General features: G+C 41.5%; 1 protein-coding gene across 1 annotated transcript in view; it reads right to left on the bottom strand.

Annotated features, from left to right (window-relative positions):
• Positions 1-27807, bottom strand: part of MARCHF9 (membrane associated ring-CH-type finger 9) — a 214945-nt gene that overhangs the window by 26462 nt on the left and 160676 nt on the right. Inside the window, exon 3 of the mRNA XM_044286912.1 lies at positions 26889-27044. Within this exon, the coding sequence (XP_044142847.1) occupies positions 26889-27044 (156 nt within the window). The remainder of the gene's footprint in view (positions 1-26888; positions 27045-27807) is intronic.

The following is a 27807-nucleotide window of genomic DNA, read 5'->3' as shown; positions in this document are numbered from 1 at the left end:
GCAATGCAGAGTAAAAAGCTGTCAGGAATGCACAAGTATAATGCACAAGTACAGTTACCTCTTACCTGATGCTCTATATTCCATCCACAGACAGAAATGCTTCACCAACCAATTGTCATATTTATTAAATCAAAGAAAGTTCTCATGTATTTGAAGGAAAACAAGCACCTTTATTTCCTAAATGAATCATTTACATAATTCATGTCTGCAAACGATTGTATCCTGCCTCCTGAATAGTAATCTACCTGCTGAATCAGGAAGATTTCGGAATAAAAAAAAAAAAACTGGTTTGCTATGGAAAAATGATTTATACATGTACAAAATATCTATGGAATGTGTCCAATTTGGGCAATGGTGTATGTGGCCAACCTGGACATGGGACAAGGAGATCACAATAGATTGGGGAAGTAGATCTGACCTCAAGTAGAACAACCATGGACTTGCTTTTTTGGCTTGATAAAAAATTTAAGGGTTTTTCTTTTATTTATTTAAACAAAGTTTGCTCATCTCCACAGGCTTGGCTTCCTTATCCCGTTGTGAACGTTGCAATCACACCTTGGCAACCATTCAAATGAATGACTGCCTATGTCATGTATGGACAAACCAGACACAGAACAGCTCTTCGTTGTGGCTTAGGCTACTTTCACATCTGCGTTTTTGCTGAATCCATCATGGATCAGCAAAAACGCTTCTGTTAGGTTAATAAAACCATCTGCATCTGTTATCTTCAGCTGAATCTCTGTAAGAATGGAGTTCATGAGGAGACATGAAGCACAGAGAGGGGGTGGTAATGTGGTAATGAGTGGCAGCACTTGTATGCAATCTCCATTACCACATTCTGTCTATTCTCTCTGTACTTCATGTCTCCTCATGAACTCCATTCCTACAGAGATTCAGCTGAAGATCTTATGTGTATTCAGGATCATAATCCCTGACAAGCGGAGCAGAGAGGAGAATGAGGCAGCTCTTTAGTTCAGTGTTGTGAAGTAGCTTGTCCTCCTGTGTGATTAGGACAGGTTTTGTGTGTACTAATAGGATGGCGGCTATTTTATTTCTCCTAATGATTGCTCTCTAGACAAAATGAGCCATTATAACTAATGAAAGGTATTTGGGAATATAGCCTTGAGAAAATGAGGAAGCAACACACTGTATACACAAGGGGTGCACGTCCGGCCAATGTGGACCAGCACCTAGGTCCAATGAACTGAAAGTAGAAAAACAGCCAGCAGCACTCCAGATAGACAAAAGAAAAGTGTGGTTTATTGGACCCAAAGTCAAGCGACGTTTCAACAGCTTGTTGCTGTCTTTATCAAGCATAGTGCACATGTGTTACAGACATGCTTTAAATAGGGACATCAATCCACAGTAAATTAACATCAATTGAAGAATATATGATCAAAATACAGTAATTAAGCAATACATGTGGTTACAAAAATACATACAACAAACTGCCAAAATCCGGCAGGAACAGTGCATCAAGAAAATATAGAACATTAATACAGCATCTTATGCTTTCTGTGAAAAGGATCTTAATAAGTGCGAGTGATTACCCTAATAGAGTGAATTAAAAACTCACTGTCAGGTGGGTAACTGTATGCAGCATAGATCGTGCTCCGTGGCGTCCCCATTCACTAACCGCGCATGCGCGAGAGGACCAAGTCTCGCGATACTTCCGGCGTCTAGAGACTGAATAGCAGCCACAACCAAGATGGCCGAAACGGCCTCACATGTATTATGCGCAAGTCCAAACGGTAATAGGTGCCGCCCAACAGTCACTACATAATCGTAGTCATGGGAATAGATAACAACAAATCCATGGAACCTGATTCTATCAATATAGTATTTAATTACAGGGTCTAGGACTCTGTCACCCGGCGATCCACATGGCAAAGCACGCATGATCACTGGGCACAGTGTCTTATCAACCCATTACTTAGGCTATAGGGAAACAGTTCAAAAGGTAGAGAGAGGGTGTCACCCAACAATGGTAGATCATGTTAATGAGCCATCATTGTGAGTTTAGGAGGAAATTGGCGTCGCCAGGGTGTCCCCGCGAACCTCCACCAATCCCCCATAGGGGTGCATCACTCTCCCACCCGTACATTTAGATATCCAAGCCAGGTCAATATAAAAAGATAACAGTGATGATCCAGGTTCCATGGAAAAAATGAATAAAATTAGATACATAAATATATAGACTGTGTGGGTAGGAATCTAGTACAATGTGGACTAAATTCCGCATAAAATAATACATCAATGAGTCAAGTATGTTATAAGCGGATACAGTGAATAAAACTTGGGTAGCCAATTGGATCCGCGATGTATGTCGCATCGTACAGCACCTCAATCATGGCAGTGAGAATAGAACGAATCTAAAAACAAAAAGAGAGAATGTTTTAGCAAAATTCTCATATAGAATTACACTTGATTGAATATATTGGTATATATACACAAATGTGCATTTGACCTACAGTAAAGAATACGGATCTAACAATCGAAGGAGTGAGACAATGTATGTGGGTAGTGTCAGGACAAAACAACACTAGTCCACCCTAAAGTCCACATTTAACCCATTGGGTCTTAACGTTTTCAACGTATATATCCAACACAACTCACGCTTTTTGAGGAGAGCTTGTCTATCTCCCCCCCCCGTCTCCCTAATTCTATCTGCTCCAAAATGCGAAATCGCAAGTCATTCTGTGTGTGCCCTGCCTCTTTGAAATGTTTAGACACGGGTAAATCCATTTTTTCTTTCCTGATGGAATAACGATGTTGATTCAGCCGTGTCTTCACATCCCACGTGGTCTCACCAACATACCACTTCCCGCAAGGGCAGGTCAGTTGGTAGACCACGTAGGATGAGTCACAAGTCAAGAATTGAGTGATTTTCATCATTCCATTAGTAGCCGGATTGAAAAATGTGTCTCCTTTGATCATAAGTTTACAATTTATGCAATGATAGCAGGGGTAGCAGCCAGTACGGGTAGAGCCACACACACATTGCTCTCACACTTGTCCTGGCACTACCCACATCCGCCTTCACCAGTCTGTCACCCAAATTCCGCCCTCTCCGGTAGGAAAACAAAGGGGGTGTTTTGAATTCAGCAATCTGGGGGAAACTATTCCCAATCAACCTCTAATGTCTCCGAATGACACCCGCAATTTGCGGGCTATCAGTCGAAAAATGGGAGATGAAGGGAATACGTGGATTTTGGGAGGCAGCCTGAGAATTGATGATAGTGGACTGATTCTCAACTCTCATGATGGTATCCCTAATCAGTTTTTTAGGGTATCCCCGTGTGGCAAATTTGTGGCCCATTTCATTAAGTCTAGTGTGTCTCACTTGTCTATCTTTGACTATCTGGGAATATATTTATAATAAAATAATACTTAAAGGGTAACTGTAATATATTTTTTTTATGTAATTGGATTGGTCTGACTAAGTTTACCTTAGTTCCCTAGTTAATACAGTATTGAATTACCTAGTAATTGCAACATGTTCTTTCCTCCCCCAGGCATTTCAGTGGTGCGGCTAAAACAGCGTTGCTAGGTGTCCTCCATCTCCTATCTTCTATATACCGAAGACGGAGGACGTAGTAGTTGGAAGTCCCGAATGCTACGTGCACGCTCCCGTCGGACCGGAATAGTGCCGATATTTGCGATTAGAATATTTGCAATTAACTACTCAGGAGGAAGAGGGCGTGTTTAAATCTGGAGAAAGCCGATTGGTTGGGTTGAGGCTGCGCGTTCCCGATATGAGCTGAATGAATTCTGGGTAGTTAGGGAAGGAGGCATTGGTGGCCATCTTTAAAAGATAGTCAGAAAGAAGTCTTGTAAGGAGCGGTTGCTATGGACGGAATCTTATTAAACAAGTGGTATGTGAACACAATATTTAGTGATAATGGATTATCACCACAGCAACAACAAAATATATGAAAATTGCATTTTTAGTGAAAATATGACAGTTATCATTTAAGTATTTTCATTTTCTTAATTTCCCGGAAGAACCCCTTTAAGGGAGTCCCGAGCTGGAGATGTTAGGGAGGGAGGATGGAAGGAAGCTGAAGAGACATAAAAAAGTGTTGCCCCACTGATCTGATTGCCAATATTACTACAGTTCTGTAAAAATAAAAGATGGATTTCATTGAAGGCTTGAAGAGATGGCCTATCCTCAACCTTGTAGTGGTGGGACCTCATTACTACAGCACTGCTCCCATTGACTTCAATGGGAGCAGTGCTGTTCTAACAAGCTCCCTCCACTACAATGTTGGTGGTGCTGTGTAGTCCTGGTGCTGACTTCCAGTGATGGAGCTATACCCAAACAGCTGATTAGCAGAGGTGGAGGGTGCCAGACCTCCACCGATCGGCTAGTGATTACCTATCCTGAAGATAGGCCATCACATAGTAAGGCTGGGCAAACTTTTTAAGGCTTTGTTCACATCTGCATTGGAAGCTCCTTTTGGAGCCTCTGCCTTAATGCTGGTCATGTTTGATGAGAAAAATAGTACTCAACACATCAATATTTTCCTGTGAAAACGACAGACACCACGCCAGAACCCAATAGACTCCATTATAAGTGAATGGGGATCGACTGGGAGCAGAATCCTTCATACAACAGAGTGTTGAAGCTTCTACTGTGAATTCAAGGAAGAATACAAGCCTGAAAGGGTATAAACTTGGCAATTACCCATTGTACTGATGCAGATATGAAGTCTCTAGGAGTAGATGGGCATGTCATATTTACATGATAAGAAACCCTGGCTCCATGTCTTAAAGGGGTTTTCCAGCTCTGGGGACTTTTTAAATTTCAACCCCAGCCTGGATTATTTGTGACAAAAACTTGTACTCACCTGCTCACTGATGTTCCATTCCAGTTCCCTGACTTCTGCGGACTCTTGGTCCCCATCCTGTAAATTTCCAGATGGAGGTTGTAACGGGCACTGCTGCAGACAATGGCTGGCCTCAGCGGTGACCGGTCCCCAAGTGATATGTGACCCCCATCTCTCAGATGTTTACAGGACGGGGACCAGAAGACAGCCAAAGGGAGCCAGGACCCAGGGAGCTGGAAAAGAAAAAATTAAGTCCTCCAGGAACTCGATGGCAGCAAATAGCTCCCAACATTATTTCTTGAAAAACGCAAAATGATCTTAGGTGGAATGTTCTGTATGTCAGCCGACACATGAAGCATCCTCTCTGTATAGATTCTGTAGTCAGAGAGTTCGCCATGTAATCAGCTGCTGACTCACCGTCTGTGAATGTCTATTCCATTAAAGCGCTCAAGGCTGAGAAAGTCCATTTTGTACAATATACGGCATACATAATAAAACAACTAAAACATAATTCCCACTTACACCGTGCTAGCAAAACTGTATTAGGACAGATGACTATGGTTTTTATCTACCCAGCAAGCCGCTCCTATGCAAAGGCCTTTATGACAAGCTATTGTGAATATACAAACTGACGTGCTTCGCTGCGAACTGCAGGGGGCACTATCTAAACTATCATTTTGAAGTGCTGTGAAATTCAATACAATTTTTTCTTTTTCAATATAATTTCTGTGAAATGCAATTTTTTTTTTTTTTTTTTACCCAAATACAAAAAAGCCTGCATCGAAAACTGAGCACAGATACAAACAGTAATGTACAGTACTGATCAGTGCTCAGCGAATGCAGGAAAGATGGTCCAAAAAAAGGGACAAAATAGCGTTCACGAAAGGTTCTGTGTGGGGGGAGAGGGATAGGGCTAGGGATTGGGATTTCGGGATCCTGGAAGTGCTGCAAATGTACAATTAAATTACTGAACACTGCAGCGGTTCCAGAAATCCTTTTTTTCAACATTAGATCACAGTGCAGGTGTACCACAAGTCCCAGCAGACCACAGCACAGCACAGAGAAGCAGAGGACCTCTCAGCATGCTGTCACCAACTGAAATGGTATTGTTCAGTGAGGCTCTTATTATTTCATATGCCCCTCTTGTGTCATTAGACATAGTGACCGATTTTTGTTGTGCTGTATATGTACAACGCAATGTGCAATATGCACATCAGGAAGTGATTAACCCTTAGGATACCAGTGCCGTACATATACAGTGCTGGGAGGGTCTTTAAGTATGGCGCCCACTCGTGCCCCATAGCTGGCAGGTCTCTGCTTAGGCCCTGGGCTAATGTCTGTGATGGGCAATAATAATGGGCAGGAATCTAACCCTTTAGATGCTATGGTTAAGCGTGACCACGGCATCTAAATGGTGAAAAATCAGCAGCGATGAGGGAAGCCTTTCTTTCGTTCTAATGCACTGAGTCTCTGTAAAGAGACTCAGAGTACCAGGGCTGCAGTTGGCAGGCCTCCGAAGGATACTGTGGAACTAGGGCATAAGCAAAATTAAATCTGCATATTGCAACCTCCTAAAGAGGCAAGAAAAGTAAAAAAAAAGTTTTAATTTTTTTTTTTTTTAATAAAAAAATTCAATCACCCCCTTTCCCTAGAATAAAATAAATAAATATATAAACAATAAAAATTAAATAAACATCATGGGCATTGCCGTGTCCGAAAGTACAACTTGTCCCGCAAAAAACAAGTCCTCATACAGCTATGTGAACGGGGAAAAAAAAAAGTTATGGCTCTGTGAAGACTCCTCTTCTGACATGTGTGTTTTAGGGCTGTTGCACACAACAAGCGAGTCCATTGTGGGAATCACTCTCTGTGTGTGAGCGTGATTTTACATTCTGGACTCGATTTATAATGCTGTGTGCCTCTGCATGACCTTTTTGCTACAGCTTTATGCCAGTATGATTTTGTAGAAGTAAGGTCATGCAGAGGCACACAGCATTATAAATCATGATAATGCCGAGGGCTCCTGCAAGTCCAGAACGGAGGATCGCGCTCACACACAGAGCATGATTCCCACAATGGACTCGATTGTGTGCAACAGCCCTTAGTAACTACAGGTTAGCCCATGAAAAAGTAGCCCGCCTCCAATATCTCCAAATGAAATTGACTAATAGTAAATCTGTCTTCTAAGATCATATGAGTGCGGGACAATAGTAACCTATGATGCTGTGCGCTCCCGTGCGCACGATGTATACCGCTCCGGGACATATGGCCCACTCACGGACCGTATGTCTCGGAGGGCATACGGTCGTGTGCATGAGCCCTTCGTTGTCCAGAGCAACCAATCAGAGCATTTTTTCAAGTAGTCCCCAAAAATCTACTTGAAGACTGTCTCAGCAAGTTGGTGTATCACCAACAAAGTGTCAGCTTGGGGATGTTTAACAGGTGGAAAATAAATATTCTCCTAATCTGCAGCCCTCTTGGAGACTGCAGCAGGTTTTCTTTCACAATGTCCATGTATTTTAAAGTACACACTTGGGGACAATTTATTTTATGATTGCATTTTACTCATTTGGGGCTAAATATAATTTTTTTCAATTGGTCTTTATTAAAAATATTGAGTCGTTCCGTCACAAAGGATTACACAGGAAATTGCAAAAGCAGCCAACAAACCAGCCCAGCTATTCCGCACAGTAGACAGTCTATGCAATCCATCGTGACAGAATCCCAACATCACATCCTCTAAGGACCTATATGAGAAATTTGCCCCCTTCTTCACAGACAAAGTCTCATCTATTCGGTCTGCTATCAAATCTACAACACCGAAAACCTATGCTGAGTCTCATAATGGATGCCACAACAACCTACTGCCATGGTCTGACTTTAAGGTAATTACCGAAGAAGCCATCTCAAACATATTTCTAAACCTTCGCCAGACTACCTGCGACCTAGCCCCTGGCCCCACACAGTTCATGTTGAAAAGCCCTGATCTGTTCATGCCAGTATTCCATAAGATAGTCAACTGTTCCCTGCAAGCGGGAAAGTTTCCTACCTGTCTGAAAGAAGCAATCATCAGGCCACTACTCAAGAGAACATCCCTAGATCTGGATATTCTGAGCAACTACAGACTGGTCTCCAACCTTCCCTTTTTGGGAAAAGTTAGTGAGAAGGCTGCATATCTCCAACTTGAAGCCAGGCTCTCAATGAACAACATCTTTGACCCCCTACAATCTGGATTCAAGAAGCACCACAGCTGTGAAACAGCTCTTGTCTGGATTTGCAATGACCCGCTTATGGCCAGAGACAGAGGCGAGTGTTGCATCCTGGTACTGCTTGATCTCTCAGCGGCTTTTGATAAAATTGATCATGAAATCTTGCTCAACAGACTGCAAGAGTACTGTGGCATTGATGGTTTAGTCCTCCAATGGTTCTCCTTACTCCTGGCTGGCAGAACTCAAAGGGTAGCCTTGAGGCCTTTCCAGTCCAACCCTGTACCACTAAAATATGATGTGCCCCAGGGCTCAATCCTATCCCCTTTGTTGTTTACCATATACATGCTGCCACTCGGGAAAATCATTCAAAAAAATGGTCTAACATACCACTGCTATGCTGATGACACCCAGCTATATATGTCATTCAAAAAAATAAATAAAGTAAAGTCTCTGTTAGATATACTTGTCTTCTCTAGCGCTGCAAATCCGGAGACAATGTGGGAAAAGTCAAATAAGTAAATTTTTGGAAAAGGATTGCGCTGCAGGAGAAAATTCTTTTGTATAAAAATATATAATAAAAAAAGTTCCTTTGGTAGATCTTCAATCAACGTGGTCACAAGCCAACCTCACAACTTAACACTGGTATGGAAATCTGTTCTGAAATGAAAAAGCGCACTATGGTGTAGCAAGTTCCACAAACTTAGCGCCCCTGCGAATAGATTATACTCACAGGGTATCTTGCGAGTAAATGCGTATATGAATGGATGGTGTCTTCAATAGTACTCTGTTGAAAAGAGAGGACTATAGTGTAGCATGTAATTACACTTAAAAAGCTTGCTGTAAGGTTATACTCACAGGATGTCCCTTATGAGAGGCTGGAAGGAATCTGTGCAATATTCACAGGCAGCTGGGCGGGTGGAGCAGGCAAGGATCAAGATACTCAAGTAGGAATTTCCAAATATCGATCCGACGGATGGAATGCTTCTGCACCTAGATGGTACTAGACCTCAGCTTCTCAGAAGGACTGGTTAGTGGAACGGATGCGCACCAAAGAGTCGGATAAAAATTATTTAATGAGAAATAAAATTACAGCTAAAACCACAAGACTAAAGTCTCTGAAATGCCCGACCCGGGTTTCGCCGTGATGCTTCGTCTGGGGCGTTGATTGGTGATTGGATTCCACAGAGTTTAAATTAGCAGGAGACCTCCCTTCTACCACGTCATGACATCCTTCACAGGAGTGCAAGGCAAGACCAATTATACATAAGCAGACACACATGAACAAAAAATATATGTATATAAAATCCACATAAAAACATAAATAGATAAAAAAATTAAAAATTATTATATATGGGGCAAGGTGCTAAAGGAAGATGTGTTAAAAAAGACAGGCATTAACGTCACATTCTACATTCAACCCTTGGGGTTGGATAGTTCCTAAAAGGAACATCCATTCAACTTCTTTTTTATTTATTAAGGAGATAAAGTCCCCTCCACGAGTAGGTGTGCGCACAAGTTCTAATCCAAAAAAGCGCAGACCTCTAGGGTTTTTATTATGACAAATTTTAAAATGTAACGAGACACTATGGGTCTCGAGACCCTTTTTAATATTACGTACGTGCTCCTGCACTCGAGTTTTTAGGCTTCGTGTAGTCCTGCCGACATATTGGAGGCCACAAGGGCACTCCAAAAGATAAATTACGCCAACACTATTGCAAGGGAATTGGCCCCTTATTTTCAAGGCAGTGTCTTTCATCTTATTGGTTTTGATGGTCTCCACAAACCTTTCTCGGTCTTTTTGGATGCGGTTTTTGCAGGGCAAGCAAAAACCGCACCAAGTGAACCTGCCTTTATGTGCATTGATGTGTTTTTTACTAGTTGCGAGATTAGCACTACGGACCAGTTTATTAGTCAAATTGTCGGCTCTAGTGAAGACTACAGGAGGCTTAGTTGGTAAATCTTTACTGAGTACAGGATCGTTTTGAAGGATATGCCAATTTTTACTGATCAGATTTTTTATACAGCCCACCTTGCTGTTATAGCGAGTCAAAAAGGTATATCTAAAATCCTTCTTCTGTTCATTTTTATTCTTACTTGACTGAAAAGTGACATCAGTGCGTTTCCGTTCTACCTCCTCTTTACAATGATCCAACAATTCTATCTCATAACCCTTTTCCAGGAATCTGTTTTTGATCAATTGTCCTTGTTCTCTAAAGTCTTCTAACTTACTGCAATTTTTCGAGATACGTTGAAATTGGTTTTTAGGGATATTTTTTAGCCATGATGGATGATGGCAACTATTCATCTCAATGTATGTATTTACATCAACCGTTTTGAAGAAGGTCTTAGTTTTTAATCTCCCCTCTTCCACAAATATAACCAAATCTAGGAAGTCCACAGAAACCGCACTGATGTGACTAGTAAATTTTAAATTAAAATCATTTATGTTAATGCCTGCTATGAAGGTATCTAGACCCTCCCTCTCACCTAGCCAGATGAGAAGGCAGTCGTCTATATATCTTCGCCACACTAAAAGTTGTCCCTTACCTAACTCTTTTTTGAGAATTGGATCAATATTCTCCCTCTCCCACATAGTCATAAAAAGATTAGCGAGGCTCGGGGCGAATTTCGCCCCCATCGCCACGCCAGAATGTTGAAGATAAAAATTATCTTTGTAAAGAAAATAATTGTGAGTCAGACAGAAGGTTACACAATCCAGAATAAAGGTTTTCTGGTCCAACCCCATATTCAGATCGGTCTCTAACGCTTCCTGAACCCCCCTAATACCCAGATTTTGGGGAATACAGGTATATAGGGAAGAAACATCCACCGTAGCTAGCCATAGAGATCCATGGATTTCTCCCATGTCGTTGATTAAATCAATGACACTAGTAGAATTCTTGAGATAGGAGGGGGCCACTGTCACATATTTCTGCAAGAAGAAATCGATATATTCGGAGACTCTACTGTTCAGGGAATTAATCCCTGAAACAATAGGTCTCCCTGGTGGATTAATCGGATCTTTGTGGATCTTCGGCAGAAAATATATGACAGGGGTGACAGGGCATTTTAAACAAAGGTAATCAAATTCTTTTTTGTTTAGCACCTCCTTCTCCAGGCCCTTTTTTAGAATAATTTCCAATTGTCCCTTGTAGGCAACAAGTGGGTTATTCTTTAAAATTAAATAGGTATCTCTATCCAAAAGCAGCCTATCCATTTCCATAGTGTATTGTTCGACATCCATTATAACAACTCCTCCCCCCTTTGTCGGCTGGTTTTATTACTATCCTGTCATTTTTCTCCAATTGCCTAAGTGCCTCCTTTTCCCCTTTGGAGAGATTCTGTTGTTTGGGGTTATGATCCATCTTGTCTAATTCGTTTAGGAGGCTCCTTTTAAAGGCGTCAATGCATTCATTATTTTTATTTTTTGGACAGAAATTGGATCTATTTCGGAGGTCAGTGTGTGAGACCCCCGTGGTGGTTATAGTATCAGCCGGCAGGGATGGCTGTGTGTTCAAATAATATTTGGCTATATTTAGTTTTCTGATATATCTATGAATATCAAGAAATAAGTTGAATTTATTTATGCCGCTACTTGGTGCAAATTTTAATCCTTTTTGTAGGACCAACTTTTCTTCTTTGGATAGCACATGTTTGCTTAGGTTAAAGATACCTATCAATTCCCCTTGCTTTTTTTCCCCCCCCTCCTATCTCAAGAATTCTACTAGTGTCTAATCCATGGATCTCTATGGCTAGCTACGGTGGATGTTTCTTCCCTATATACCTGTATTCCCCAAAATTTGGGTATTAGGGGGGTTCAGGAAGCGTTAGAGACCGATCTGAATATGGGGTTGGACCAGAAAACCTTTATTCTGGATTGTGTAACCTTCTGTCTGACTCACAATTATTTTCTTTACAAAGATAATTTTTATCTTCAACATTCTGGCGTGGCGATGGGGGCGAAATTCGCCCCGAGCCTCGCTAATCTTTTTATGACTATGTGGGAGAGGGAGAATATTGATCCAATTCTCAAAAAAGAGTTAGGTAAGGGACAACTTTTAGTGTGGCGAAGATATATAGACGACTGCCTTCTCATCTGGCTAGGTGAGAGGGAGGGTCTAGATACCTTCATAGCAGGCATTAACATAAATGATTTTAATTTAAAATTTACTAGTCACATCAGTGCGGTTTCTAGTGGACTTCCTAGATTTGGTTATATTTGTGGAAGAGGGGAGATTAAAAACTAAGACCTTCTTCAAAACGGTTGATGTAAATACATACATTGAGATGAATAGTTGCCATCATCCATCATGGCTAAAAAATATCCCTAAAAACCAATTTCAACGTATCTCGAAAAATTGCAGTAAGTTAGAAGACTTTAGAGAACAAGGACAATTGATCAAAAACAGATTCCTGGAAAAGGGTTATGAGATAGAATTGTTGGATCATTGTAAAGAGGAGGTAGAACGGAAACGCACTGATGTCACTTTTCAGTCAAGTAAGAATAAAAATGAACAGAAGAAGGATTTTAGATATACCTTTTTGACTCGCTATAACAGCAAGGTGGGCTGTATAAAAAATATGATCAGTAAAAATTGGCATATCCTTCAAAACGATCCTGTACTCAGTAAAGATTTACCAACTAAGCCTCCTGTAGTCTTCACTAGAGCCGACAATTTGACTAATAAACTGGTCCGTAGTGCTAATCTCGCAACTAGTAAAAAACGCATCAATGCACATAAAGGCAGGTTCACTTGGTGCGGTTTTTGCTTGCCCTGCAAAAACCGCATCCAAAAAGACCGAGAAAGGTTTGTGGAGACCATCAAAACCAATAAGATGAAAGACACTGCCTTGAAAATAAGGGGCCAATTCTCTTGCAATAGTGTTGGCGTAATTTATCTTTTGGAGTGCCCTTGTGGCCTCCAATATGTCGGCAGGACTACACGAAGCCTAAAAACTCGAGTGCAGGAGCACGTACGTAATATTAAAAAGGGTCTCGAGACCCATAGTGTCTCGTTACATTTTAAAATTTGTCATAATAAAAACCCTAGAGGTCTGCGCTTTTTTGGATTAGAACTTGTGCGCACACCTACTCGTGGAGGGGACTTTATCTCCTTAATAAATAAAAAAGAAGTTGAATGGATGTTCCTTTTAGGAACTATCCAACCCCAAGGGTTGAATGTAGAATGTGACGTTAATGCCTGTCTTTTTTAACACATCTTCCTTTAGCACCTTGCCCCATATATAATAATTTTTAATTTTTTTATCTATTTATGTTTTTATGTGGATTTTATATACATATATTTTTTGTTCATGTGTGTCTGCTTATGTATAATTGGTCTTGCCTTGCACTCCTGTGAAGGATGTCATGACGTGGTAGAAGGGAGGTCTCCTGCTAATTTAAACTCTGTGGAATCCAATCACCAATCAACGCCCCAGACGAAGCATCACGGCGAAACCCGGGTCGGGCATTTCAGAGACTTTAGTCTTGTGGTTTTAGCTGTAATTTTATTTCTCATTAAATAATTTTTATCCGACTCTTTGGTGCGCATCCGTTCCACTAACCAGTCCTTCTGAGAAGCTGAGGTCTAGTACCATCTAGGTGCAGAAGCATTCCATCCGTCGGATCGATATTTGGAAATTCCTACTTGAGTATCTTGATCCTTGCCTGCTCCACCCGCCCAGCTGCCTGTGAATATTGCACAGATTCCTTCCAAGCCTCCCATAAGGGACATCCTGTGAGTATAACCTTACAGCAAGCGTTTTAAGTGTAATTACATGCTACACTATAGTCCTCTCTTTTCAACAGAGTACTATTGAAGACACCATCCATTCATATACGCATTTACTCGCAAGATACCCTGTGAGTATAATCTATTCGCAGGGGCGCTAAGTTTGTGGAACTTGCTACACCATAGTGCGCTTTTTCATTTCAGAACAGATTTCCATACCAGTGTTAAGTTGTGAGGTTGGCTTGTGACCACGTTGATTGAAGATCTACCAAAGGAACTTTTTTTATTATATATTTTTATTTTTATACAAAAGAATTTTCTCCTGCAGCGCAATCCTTTTCCATATATGTCATTCAAACCCGATATGACAGACCCAATCCCAAAAATAAACACATGCTTAGCCGAGCTTCAGGAGTGGATGAATGGAAACTGCCTTAAACTAAATGCTGACAAAACAGAGGTTCTTGTCATCGGAGGCCAGCGCCTAACAGCAAAACAGCTCCAGACCCAGTCAACCCCACTTAGGGTAGGGAACTCAGACCTTACTAGCTCCAACACTGTGCGCAGCTTGGGTTTACTGATGGATAAGGAGTTAAACCTCAGGAACCAAATCTTAGCTGTGGTGAAACACTCCTTTTTTCACCTAAGGAATATTGCAAAAATTAAGCACCTCATTCCTTCAGAAGATCTTCCAACCCTTCTTCACTCCTTCATCACATCACGGCTGGACTATTGCAATGCCCTCTATGTAGGCCTTCCTAATAAAGACCTACACCGCCTGCAGCTAGTACAGAATGCTGCCGCAAGACTGTTAACAAGCCAACCCCGCCACTGTCCCTCTGCTTACTACATTGGTTACCCATAAAATGGAGAATCCTTTTTAAAATTGGCATGCTAACATTTAAATCCCTACACGAACTGAGCCCTGGATACCTGAGGGTTTTGTTGCATCTGCGTCACACCTCACACAACCTCAGATCAAAAGGATCCAATAATTTGACCACCCCGAGAATTCAACTAAAAACCTTTGGAGCCAGAGCTTTCTGTCATGCTGCCCCTACCTTGTGGAATGCCCTGCCAAACGCAATCAAGACAGCTCCAACCCTGGACACATTTAAATCAAAACTGAAAAGTCATCTGTTTAGCCTGGCAATTACGATCACATAACCTTTTCCCCCTGTACATATCACTATGTACCGATCTGAGACAAGCTTATGCGCTTTGAGTCCTATGGGAGAAAAGCGCTTTACGAATGTTTCGTTGTTGTTGATTAACAGTTTTTCTAGCTGTGTGCATCCTACTTTCATTTTCACTTAGTGCCGGTCATCCAATAACCCTTACCTGTACCGTATATTACCAAAAGGTCATAAACATTTATTTAAGACACATTCTAATCAGTAAGATACGATCTGAGATTTAATGAGTAATTATAAGGTCAGAGATCAGAGATAAAGAGCCTGTCAGCTTCCCAACTGACGGAAAGGAGAGAAAATTTAGATCCGGCTAGTAGAGCATCTCAGCTCTGTACAGAGAAAAGGAATCTTTAATAAAGACCAACTAAAAAAAAAAGATTTTTAGCTCATCATCAGAACAATGCACTAATAAAAAAATTTGCACCCAAAGGTATACATAGCCTTTAAGGTATCTACTATAATGTAACTGAACAGATTGTCTTTGGTGACTTGGGTGAGGGATCTGTCAGGGTTATGTATAGATTTCCACCATGTAAGCTGGTCCCTGTAGCTACAATTCCTGTAACTCCAACATTATAAAAGTTCTGTTGTCCTCCCTCACTAGTGCTCTACCTGCCAGGTCAATTAGGTTTTGAGCATGGCATGCTCTAGGCAGATTTACAATTTAGGAGTACTCTTTCCATCTGTAAACAAGTGCTTTAAAGGGCTTTTGTGGGGCACAGGCAGGGATAGTGTAAAGTGACAAAATATGCATCACTTAACTGTTCGATTGGCTACCACTCCAGTGCTAGCGTTTTGGCCCTCCCTGCCATGTTTGTTTACAGAGCTGTAGTGCTGTGTCACCACTACAGCCAATCACTGGCCTCCCAGACATTTGCTGCAGTGGTCACGTGACATCAGTGCTGAAGGATCGGAATGGCAGTGCTGGAGCGTGGCCAACTAAACAGGTATGTGGTGCTTATTTAGCTTTTTTACACCATCTCCGCCTGCCTGTACCCCACTTTTTCCTGATCTGACAACCCCTTTAAGGCACCTGATAGATATGGACAATTTATTTTGTACCCAGGTTCCTTGAGCATGTCCAGGACTTATCTGCGTATTCTCATGGTATCATTTTTACCAAGCACTGACTAGGCAGCAATTTGATATATTGTTTTTTCTGTTCTAACACTTCAGGCAAAATCATTTTCGGAGGTGTTGGTCATTGTGCAGCTTGTGTGTAGCGCGTTTTGTAACATCTTTAAGGATACGGAGGTGTCACTAATGTACGACGGCAAACGGCAGCAATTGGCCTCATGTGCAACATATTTCTCCTAAACTGTGAGATGACTTAATGCAAACATTACACATCTGTGACAAAAAAGCAGTTTAAAGCTTTTCTTCTTGTGACACGATCCTCATTACGTTACATTTTCATCGCTAATTGTTTATTTAGGGAATTTCATCTACAGGAAACAATATTTCCTCATGTATCAGGCATGAAGAAGATGCGACATAACGACCCTCTCCTTTCTTCCTTGATTATCATGCATTGTCGTATAGTCGACTCTCAGGCAGAATTACAATCAGCTTTCTCTTGGCTTCCTTTAAGCTATGCTCCCGGATCTCGCAGCAGCCTGTTGCTGGTTCAGTTTCTCTCCATGGCCTGGTCTGATGGTTAGCAATGTGGGGGATGCAGTGTTTACACCAAGTAAGATATCGTAGTCTGTAGCTCCAATGCACTGCATTAGGGCTCATGCACACAATCGTTGCCCGGCCGTACCCGTATTGCGGCCCACGAACAGCGGATCCGCAATATACGGGCAGAAGCCATGTACACACCGTATCACGGATGCAGACCCGTTCACTTAAATTGGCCCACAATCCAGAAGGTGCACTACCGAGTGCTTCTATGGGGTTTCTCTCCGTGCCCCCGCACCGCAAAAAAATTAGAACATGTTCTATTTTTTTGCTGTGCGGACGGATCGCAGATCCATTCAAGTTGAATGCGCCTGGATGCGTCTGTGGCAACCACACGGATGTTGCCCGTGCATTGGGGATCGCAATTTGCGGTCCCTAATGCATGCAACGGCCGGCACATGTTCATGTGCATGAGTCCTTAATGGAAGTGTCCCTACACACCCGTCTAATGTCCGCCCTGTCTGGACAATGTCAGAAAATGGAGGCAGTCTAGAGATGAGTAAATCAATTCGTACTAATCGATTTGTCTCATCGACAAGAGTTCTTTACCTGTGAGGGGCTGTCCGCTGCTGAAGAAGCATCGCCCTGCCACTTGATTGACAGGGCTGAACACCTCGCCTGGCCCTGACAATCTCACACCTGCAGAGGCTCTGCTTCTACTTCCCGAGGAGCAACTGTTTATGCTCCAAAACTAAGATGTATAGTGGTGCATGCACAGGTGTTCTGGTTTTAACCCCTTAATGACCAGCCTGTTTTGGGCCTTAATGACCAGGACATTTTTTTCATTTTTTCATCGTCGCCTTCCAAGAGGACTTGTTTTTTGCAGGAGAAGTTGTAGTTTTGAACACCTTAAGGACCCAGGACGGGAATGCTCGACCTAAATGGCCGGTACTTTCCTCCAGCCATGTGTGGTCCAGCAATCAGCAGCACGGATCTGGCTTTTACTGACAGCCATATCCCTGCTGCATCCACCACCATCGGTGATAACGCCGATGCCGGTGGATTAACCCCTCATATGCCACGGTCAGCGCATATGGCAGGTTTGAGCTCTCTCTCCTTAGCCATCGGGTCCCCGCGCTGTGGTGGCGGAGACCCGATGGTTGCCATGGCAGCCCCAAGCCATTCCAAGGCCTTGGGGCCCGTAATGTACGGAGGCCTATGAGGGCCAGCCCCCAGACTGGGTCTCATAGGCAAACTATCAGTGTATAACACTGTGTAATTCACTGATAGTCAATGCAGTACAATACAGATGTATTGTGCTGCATTGAAATAGGGATCAGACCCTGTAATGTTGAAGTCCCAGTGGAACAAAAATAAAATATAATAAAAGTGAAAAAAAAAGTGTCTTTAACAATAAAAAAAATTAAGTTTCAATAAAAACAATGCCCCATTCCCATAAAAAGAGAAATATATCATTGTAAAAAATAGAAAACAAAAAACAAAAAAACAGAGATATTAGGTATCATCGCATGCGTAACAACCTGCTCTATAAAAATATCACATGAGCCACCTGGTATGGTCAACACCGTAATTTTTTTAAATAAAAACTGTGCTAAAAAAGCAATATTTGTCTCCTTACATTACAAAAAGTGTAATACTAAACGGTCAAAAAGTCATACGCACCCCAAAAGGATACCAATCATACCGTCTTCTCATCCCACAAAAAAGTACACCCTACCTAAGACAATCGCCCAAAAAAATTAAAAATAAACATTTACTCTCAGAAAATGGAGACAATAAAACATGATTTTTTTTTTTTGTTTAAAAAATGCTGTTATTGTGTAAAACTTAAATAAACTAAAAAAGTTAACATATTAGGTATTGCTGCGTCCGTAACAACATGCTCTATAAAAATACCACATGACCTAACCCCTCAGATGAACACCGTAAAAAAAAAAAAAAAAAACTGTGTCACCTTCCATCACAAAAAGTGTAATACCAAGCGATCAAAAAGTCATATGCACCCTAAAATGATACCAATCAAACCATCATCTCATATAGAAATAAAATGAGCCCTTACATAAGACAATCGCCCAAAAAATTAAAAACTATGGCTTTCACAATATGCTTTATTATGTAAAACTGAAATAAACAACAAAAAAAGTATTTAGTATTGTCACGTCCGTAACAACCTGCTCTATAAAAATACCACATGATCCAACCTGTCAGTTGAACATTGTAGATAACCAAAAATAAACACGGTGCCAAAACAGCTATTTTTTGTTACCTTGCCTAACAAAAAGTGTAATATAGAGCAACCAAAAGTCATATGTAGCCTAAAATGGTACCAACAAAACTGCCACCTTATCCTGTAGTTTCCAAAATGAGGTCTTTTTTTGGAGTTTCTACTCTAGGGGTGCATCAGGGGGTCTTCAAATGTGACATGCCAACCATATGGCGTTCCTTTCCTTCTGCGCCCTGCCGTGTGCCCGTACAGCAGTTTACGACCACATATAGGGTGTTTCTGTAAACTAAAGAACCAGGGCAATAAATATTGAGTTTTGTTTGGCTGTTAACCCTTGCTTGGTTACTGGAAAAAATGGATTAAAATGGAAATCTGCCAAAAAAGTGAAATTCTGATATTTCATCTCCATTTTCCTTTAATTCTTATGGAACACCTAAAGGGTTAACAACGTTTGTAAAATCAGTTTTGAATACCTTGAGGGGTGTAGTTTCTAAAATGGGGCCATTTATGGGTGGTTTCTATTATGTAAGCCTCACAAAGTGACTTCAGACCTGAACTGGTCCTTAAAAAGTGTTTTTTAGAAATTTTTAGAAACATTTCAACATTTGCTTATAAACGCCTAAGCCTTCTAACGTCCCAAAAAAAGAAAATGTAATTTACAAGATGATCCAAACATGAAGTAGACATATGGGAAATGTAAAGTAATAACTATTTTAGGAGTTATCACTATCTGTTTTAAGCAGAGAAATAGAAATTTTGAAAATTGCGAATTTTTCAAAATTTTGGGTAAATATGTTTTTTTTTATAAATAAAAATGAAATATTTTTACTCAAATTTACCACTGCCATAAAGTAAAATATGTGACGAGAAAACAATCTCAGAATGGCTTGGATAAGTAAAAGCATTTTAAAGTTATCACCACATAAAGTGACACACGTCAGATTTGCAAAAAATTGCAAGGTCCTTAAAGGGAACCTGTCACCAGGATTTGGGGTATAGAGCTGAGGACATGGGTTGCTAGATGGCCACTAGCACATCCACAATACCCAGTCCCCATAGCTCTGTGTGCTTTTATTGTGTAAAAAACCCGATTTGATACATATGCAAATTAACTTAAAAGAGTCATCTCTTACTTGTGTGACCAGAGAAGAGTCATATTTTCAAGCTCTGACTCATCTTAGGTTAATTTGCATATGTATCAAATGAGTTTTGTTACACAATAAAAGCACACAGAGCTATGGGGACTGGGTATTGCGGATGTGCTAGCGGCCATCTAGCAACCCATGTCCTCAGCTCTATACCCAAAATCCAGGTGACAGGTTCCCTTTAAGGGGTACACATAACTTACTGAATAACTTTTATTAACTCTATCTGAGAGGGAGATGGGAAAAAACAGGAATACTGCCATGTTATTAATTTTGCAGTGTTAATTTTTCTGCATAAATAACACATAGTAAGAGCTCCATACAGTATTAGAATGTATTGGCTCCGATGAGCCGAACTTATTGCTTCTCGAAGTCTTGCGAGACTTCACGCAATAACTTCATAAATTAATTTGTACTGTTAAAAACATTTCCCAAATTCAGCTTCGGTTCCAAGTGGTACCTTGGAACCGAACCCGAATTCGGGAAATGTTTTTTTACAGTACAAATTAGTTTATGAAGTTAATGCACGAAGTCTCGCGAGACTTCGCGAAGCAATAACAGAGCTCATTCTCCGTACAGTATTAGAACAAAGTTTTATGCGAATCGACTTCGGATGTTTCGAAGTCGATTCGCTCATCCCTAGTTGTGGATTGAGTGGCCCATAGTGGTGGGGGGGGGGGATTATGGTATGGGCAGGCGTATGTTATGGACAACGAACACAGGTGCATTTTATTGATAGCATTTTGAATGCACAGAGATATTGTGACAAGATCCTGAGGCCCATTGTTGTGCCATTCATCCACGACCATCACCTCATGTTGCAGCATGATAATGCACGGATAATGTGCGGCGTCTACGTTCCTGAACATAGAAGCCCAACGGCTTGGGTAGGTTTAGCGTAGGACCCGCCTGACCTGAGACCACCTTGGCGCTTGGTAGGCGGGCTCAGATGTGTTTTGATCAAAATATATTGGCTAAGTGTTTAAGATATTATCACATCAGAGTGAGGACTTTGTCCATATATAATGCTTGCATCTACTTTACTAAGTGCATTATTATCTTATTTCTGTGATTTTCTTCAATAATATGGCCATGGACATCCGCACATTTATATATCATACCGTGCAGGATGTTTTTATCTTTGTTTTTTTCAGTGATTTTTTTGTCTATGTAGTATATGCTTGAGGGAGTGGCACCTTCAAGTGTGAATGCACTCCTATTTTATCTTGGGAGTAGCATTCCTTTGCACTTTTGCCCTTCCTATCCAATAGAGCGCCTTGATTAGGTGGTACATATGGGTGTGCTTACTCCTCCTCCCATCGGTTGCTTGATGAACATAGAAGCCCAACGGCTTAGGTAGGTTTAGCGTAGGACCCGCCTGACCTGAGACCATCTTGGCGCTTGGTAGGCGGGCACAGATGTGTTTTGATCAAAATATATTGGAAGTGTCTCAGATATTATCATATCAGAGTGAGGACTTTGTCCATATATAATGCTTGCATCTACTTTATAAATTGGTGAGGGTGCTATGAATTGTGGAACCCTACCAATATTAAAATGATGACCGATTCCGGGTATAGGTCGTCAGTAACGTTAACTGGAAATGATTTAATATAACTGTATAACTGTAATAGAACAGCTTGGAAGATACTGAAATCAGATAAAATAGTAATATGCTTCAGATTAACCCCCTTAATTTTTTAAGCTGATTTGACTCTTTCTTCCTCAAGATGCTGCAGTCTAGCTGTGAGCTAATTATGGGCATGAGGGGCATCTGTGTCACGTCTGTGTATTTGAAGCTCATTATTATTTTGGTTTAGGTGTCCTCACAGATTTGCAGCTACAAGGTGAAAAAGTGCTTCTAATGTAAGTACAGAGCTGATCAAAGGGTCTTCAGAAACAGAGTCCGGGAAGGTGTTTTTTATAGACAGTAAATGGCCGTGTGTCCTACAAGTCAGCCCTCGCCATTGCTTCACCTCAAATGATCAAGTTTTTTCTGTTCTTCAGTCATAATTTTGGCACATTTAAATAGGCCATACTTTTCTGTGGAGGGTTATAACGTCGACTTCAGGAGGAGGAAACAAGCACATCTGATGATCTTTTTTCCTAACAGTAAAGGCATATATGAATAGCATCCAATGGTGAGAAGGTCTAAAAACTGGTAGATATTTCACTGGCACCAACCAGACTACACTACCCGACTATAGATGAGCTTATGCAATCAATGCTCCTTACTGTATCAAGGGATCCTTCTGATTTGGCTCATTTCCAATATACAGTTGCAAGAAAAAGTATGTGAACCCTTTGGAATGATATGGATTTCTGCACAAATTGGTCATAAAATGTGATCTGATCTTCATCTAAGGCTACTTTCACACTGGCGTTTCTGGGTCCGCTTGTGAGATCCGTTTCAGGGCTCTCACAAGCGGCCCAAAACGGATCAGTTTAGCCCCAATGCATTCTGAATGGATAAGGATCCGTTCAGAATGCATCAGTTTGCCTCCGTTCAGCCTCCACAGCCTCTCCTCCCTCTCCCTCACGCCGAACGAACTCTCGCACAGGCGCAGTACCCACTGAGGGCTGCGCCTGTGCGATCAGCAGGAGACTGAGGGCAGGAGCTTCATCCTCGTCACTGGGCATGCGCCGAGCCCAGTGAGGTCCGATGCTTGCTCTTCCCTGCTGACTGAGGGAAGAGCGAGCATCGGACGTCACTGGGCTCGGCGCATGCCCAGTGACGAGGATGAAGCTCCTGCCCTCAGTCTCCTGCTGATCGCACAGGCGCAGCCCTCAGTGGGTACTGCGCCTGTGCGAGATTTCGTTCGGCGTGAGGGAGAGGGAGGAGAGGCTGTGGCAGGCTGGGGGCGGTTAGACAGTGCAAGGAAGGCGGGCTGGGCACTGTAAGAGGGGCGGTACTGGGCTCTCTAAGAAGAACAAAACGCCCCTCTGGGCACCTTCAGGACACATTTGCATATCAATAAAAGTCGTTTTTTGCAGTAACTGCTGGACGGATTGCAAGATCAAAGAGCACAGCCTAATCAAGGTAAGCTGTGCTTCATGGCTGCTTTAAAATCGTTTTTTGGCTGAGGGGAGGTGACAGAATCCCTTTAAACTAATAACACACAACGAATTAAATGTTACCATGTTTTTATTGAACACACCATGTAAATATTCACAGTGCAGGTGGAAAAAGTATGTGAACCCTTGGATTTAATAACTGGTTGAACCTCCTTTGGCAGCAATAATTTCAACCAAACGTTTCCTGTAGTTGCAGATCAGACGTGCACAACGGTCAGGAGTAATTCTTGACCATTCCTCTTTACAGTTCAGCAATATTCTAGGAATGTCTGGTGTGAATCGCTTTCTTGAGGTCATGCCACAGCATCTCAATCGGGTTGAGGTCAGGACTCTGACTGGGCCACTCCAGAAGGCGTATTTTCTTATGTTGTTGATTTACTTCTATGCTTTGGGTCGTTGTCCTGTTGGTCATTAACCCATCAGAACTGGTGTGTGTTTTTATAGGGCAGGGCAGCTGTAACCAACACCTCCGATCTCATCTCATTGATTGGACTCCAAATGGCTGACACCTCACTCCAATTAGCTCTTGGAGATGTCATTAGTCTATGGGTTCACATACTTTTTCCACCTGCACTGTAAATATTTACATGGTGTGTTCAATAAAAACATGGTAACATTTAATTCTTTGTGTGTTATTAGTTTAAGCAGACTGTGATTGTCTATTGTTGTGACTTAGATGAAGATCAGATCACATTTTATGACCAATTTGTGCAGAAATCCATCTCATTCCAAAGGGTTCACATACTTTTTCTTGCAACTGTAAACCTTTGTGAAGCTGCACAAATATTACTCCTATTGGATCCTGAAATCCATAACTTAGGATCTCACAAAGTAGTTCTGTAAGCCTCGCTGTAGATCACCTTCATAACATCCAGTTACAGGGGCTGTTCTAAATAGGATTGTGCAGTATGATCTCAGGGGCTTCTCTCTATTTGAGAACCAACTGTGGTCTGTGGATTGACTGGGACGTAAGGGTATGTTTCCCCCATCTTAGCTGACTTTCTACGTTTCTCCAAAGCTGCTGCCAGGTCCTCTTAATGGGGTTATGCCATAATTGATATAAAAAAAAAAATGAAAAGCAAATACCATATAGTACATGACAGTGCCTTTCTAACAACGCTAGAACCAGTCCTATACCTCACATGGATCCAGAGATCTCCTCATTCATTGCTCCAATTGCTCTGCTAGATTCTCTTCAGCCTGGCAGCTCAGGGGGCATGTCCTTTCTGCTGCAGCTCTCTCCCTGTAACAGCCACAGCTTCTAAGAGAACATATGGCCGGTGACAGTTGAAGATTTAAACTGAGCATGTTCGACCAGCTCAGTGATACGGACAAAATATAAGGAAAAGAACAAACAGCAGATGGCGCTATACAGATACATTTTATTGAATAGCTCACTGGGTTAGTACATTTTTAAAACCTGCTGCAATTACAAAAGTATTCAGATCCAGGTGCTGGTTTGAAAAATGTAGAATATGTTTTGTTATACAACCCCTTTTAATTTTAGTTATTAGAGGGGGTCAATATACCCTAACAGGCTCATTACACCGACACAGGGCACTATCAAAATTATGAGAAAAGGTAGCCCCCCCCCCCCCCCTAATTTAGCATAGCCTTATGTGTCCCACATAAAAAAAAAAAAATATTTAGGTAGGCCAAGAAATAAAAATCCCCTTTAGAACACAACATGTAAAAAACGATCAAGGCCCAAAACACTGATGGGCATCTAGAAATATTAGTTCTACATATATAGGGATTTCAGCTCTGAGGGGAAGAAAGTTTAGTTCTACTATTGTCTGTATCAGGAAATATTCTCTATGATGGGAAAAGCTTTCATTCACCGCAGAAAAGCTCGGAAGGCTCATGCCAGAAGGGCTCAAATTATTCATTTGGGTGAATAAGTAAGTTGCCAAATTACAGCTTGGCCCCGGAGTGTGGATGTAAATCATTTGGACAATAATTCATTTGGCTTAAAGTGAAACATCCTCCAGTTCCCATAATTGTTAGAATCCTAAACATTTGTTTTATGCCCTTCAGAAATACAGTATTCAGCTTCATCACATCCTCTAGATGCAGGAGATTCATGAAATCCCAAGGCCAAGGATGAATGAATAGTTGAGGTGAATGGTGTTTATAACGTAGTCACTTTCCGAAACTTTAGCTGTAATTTACTATTGTTAATTCACAGCTATTAGCCTTACGGGGAGTCTGTCAGCAGTTTTGACCCTGCAAAACCGCGGACCACACTATATAGGTGATGTCGAGAGCCATGTAAACATACTTCAGGTGATGGTTCTTTCAACTTTTAATCCCCCCAGCAATGGGGGTCACAAGTGCCCAGGAAGCGGTCCCTTCATATGCAGTGTCCTGAACTCCATGCCAGGAGTAACAGCTCTAGCAACCAATCAGAAGACACACAGCAGAGGGGAGGAGCTGGAGATCCACCATGAATGTCAATTGAGGTATGATTCCACTGCTCTCCCATCATCTGCATACTGCTGTCAACAGTTTTGAGGCATCAGAACTGCTGACAGACTCCCTTTAAAGGGCATCTGTCAGCAGATTTGTACCTATGCATCTGGCTGACCTGTTAGATGTGCACTTGGCAGCTGAAGGCATCTGTGTTGGTCCCATGTTCATATGTGTCCGCATTGCTGAGAAAAATGATGTTACCTTTACACATAGAGGCTCTGCTTTCTCTGCAACTGCCACGTCCTCTGCACTTTGATTGACAGAGCCAGGCATGATCACATTTTTACTGACTGGTCCTATCAATCAACGTGCACAGTGCGCTGCAGAGGGAGCTGAGCTTCTAGGTGTAATGCCAACGCCCCCGTTGCTCCTAGAGGCTCATTTACATGTATTAAAACACAATTTTTCTCAGTAATGCGGACACATATGAACATGGGACCAACACAGATGTCTTCAGCTGCCAAGCACACAAGTACCAGGTCAGCCAGTGTCATAGGTACAAATCTGCTGACAGATGCCCTTTAAGATGTACTGTATACACTGATGGCTCTGCAAATCACAAATAACGCAAATAGATTTTTTTAAAGATGTTCCTTAGAGTACACTATATTAAAAAAAGGTTTTCCCATCTGGTAAATTGATGGCATATTGTAAGGATACGTCATCAATGTTAGATAAGTGTGGGTCCAACCTCTGGGACCCACTCCTATCTAGAAGATGGGGGCCCCAAAGTGAAGGAGAGCAGGCTGTGCATGTGCTCTTCATTCATCGCTATAGAAGTTTCAAAAATAGACAAGCGAGCGCTATTTTCAGAAATCCCATAGAAATGAATGGAGATCCCACCGCTGGTGTCACCGTTACGGGACTGCTAGAAATAACCAAGCCAGAGCCCAGCTATCTTTAGTGTGGACAGAGCAGTGAACGGAGGGTGGCCATGTAGACTAACAAGTATGGCATACAAGCAGGCCATCATGTGGCCATCCATACCTCAGAGGAAATAAAACATACAACAAAGACAAACAGGAGGAAGAGCATGGAGGATTCAGGATTTTTTTCACAGGAACAGTAGAAGGAGCAACCCATAGCAGAATAAAGGGATTGCCCGAGATAATTCAAAATCCCGGAGAAGCCCGACAATAGCTTAAAAATAAAAAAACATGTTATGCTTATCCCTTTCTCCAACGCCATTGTATGTGGCGCTGGTCTGGGTCTCCTGCCGGTTTGTTTCCAAAGTGGATACAGCACATGACCGCTGCAGCCACTCACTGTTCTCAGCAGTCTACTGAATGGTGTTTAGGGAGCATTATGAATGTTATTATTACGCCATCATAAATAGTGTTTTATTTCGCATGAAAGAGGCCATCTTACCTGGAGGGGGTTCTTAGTACTGATAGCTAGGACATGATATTTGAAATAGCACAGCTCGCAGCTCCAGGATCCCCGCTCACTAATCCATCGTATTAGGCAAGGCTGATGTGTGCAGCGCACAGACCCGTCACAGCGGCATGGGCTCAGCAGTTCTCCCTGAAAAACAGAATAAGAAAACATTATGAAAAAATGCCTACTCTTGTCGACCATTTTATTTGTTATTTTTCTTCCTTTTATCCCTATGACTCAGTCAGTATCAATATGTGCCATATTTTTGGTTTGCATTGTGGAAAACTCTTAAAATGATCTACCGTATCCATCTATCTATCTATCTATCTATCTCTAATCTATCTAATATCTATCAATATCCCATATCTATCTATCTATCTATCTATCTATCTATCTAATATCTATCAATATCCCATATCTATCTATCTATCTATCTATCTTTATCTCATATCTATCTATCTATCTATCTATCTATCTATCTATCTCTAATCTATCTAATATCTATCAATATCTCATATCTATCTATCTCTATCTAATATCTATCTATCTAATATCTATCTTTATCTCATGTCTCTATCTATCTATCTATCAATCAATATCTCATATCTATCTATCTCTATCTAATATCTATCTATCTAATATCTATCTTTATCTCATGTCTCTATCTATCTATCTATCTATCAATATCTCATATCTATCTATCTATCTATTGTAAGCAGCCAAGGGGTGAGGTTATTGATGGTAAGTATGTGTCACTGATGTTGCTGCTCTCAGTGATGTAAATCCCGGAGGTAAATGTTAGATCGCTGAGTTCGTGGTGGCTGGAGAGCATTCATCTCCACAGTGTTCCAGAGAAGGAAAGAGACAAGACTCTGCACAAAGGTGACTCCTGTATTTCTGCCTGTTTATA

Source organism: Bufo gargarizans, chromosome 3 (genome assembly GCF_014858855.1).
Source record: "Bufo gargarizans isolate SCDJY-AF-19 chromosome 3, ASM1485885v1, whole genome shotgun sequence".
Lineage (NCBI taxonomy): Eukaryota > Metazoa > Chordata > Amphibia > Anura > Bufonidae > Bufo > Bufo gargarizans.
Note: the sequence above shows the minus strand (reverse complement) of the source record. Positions and strands in the feature narration are given on the sequence as shown.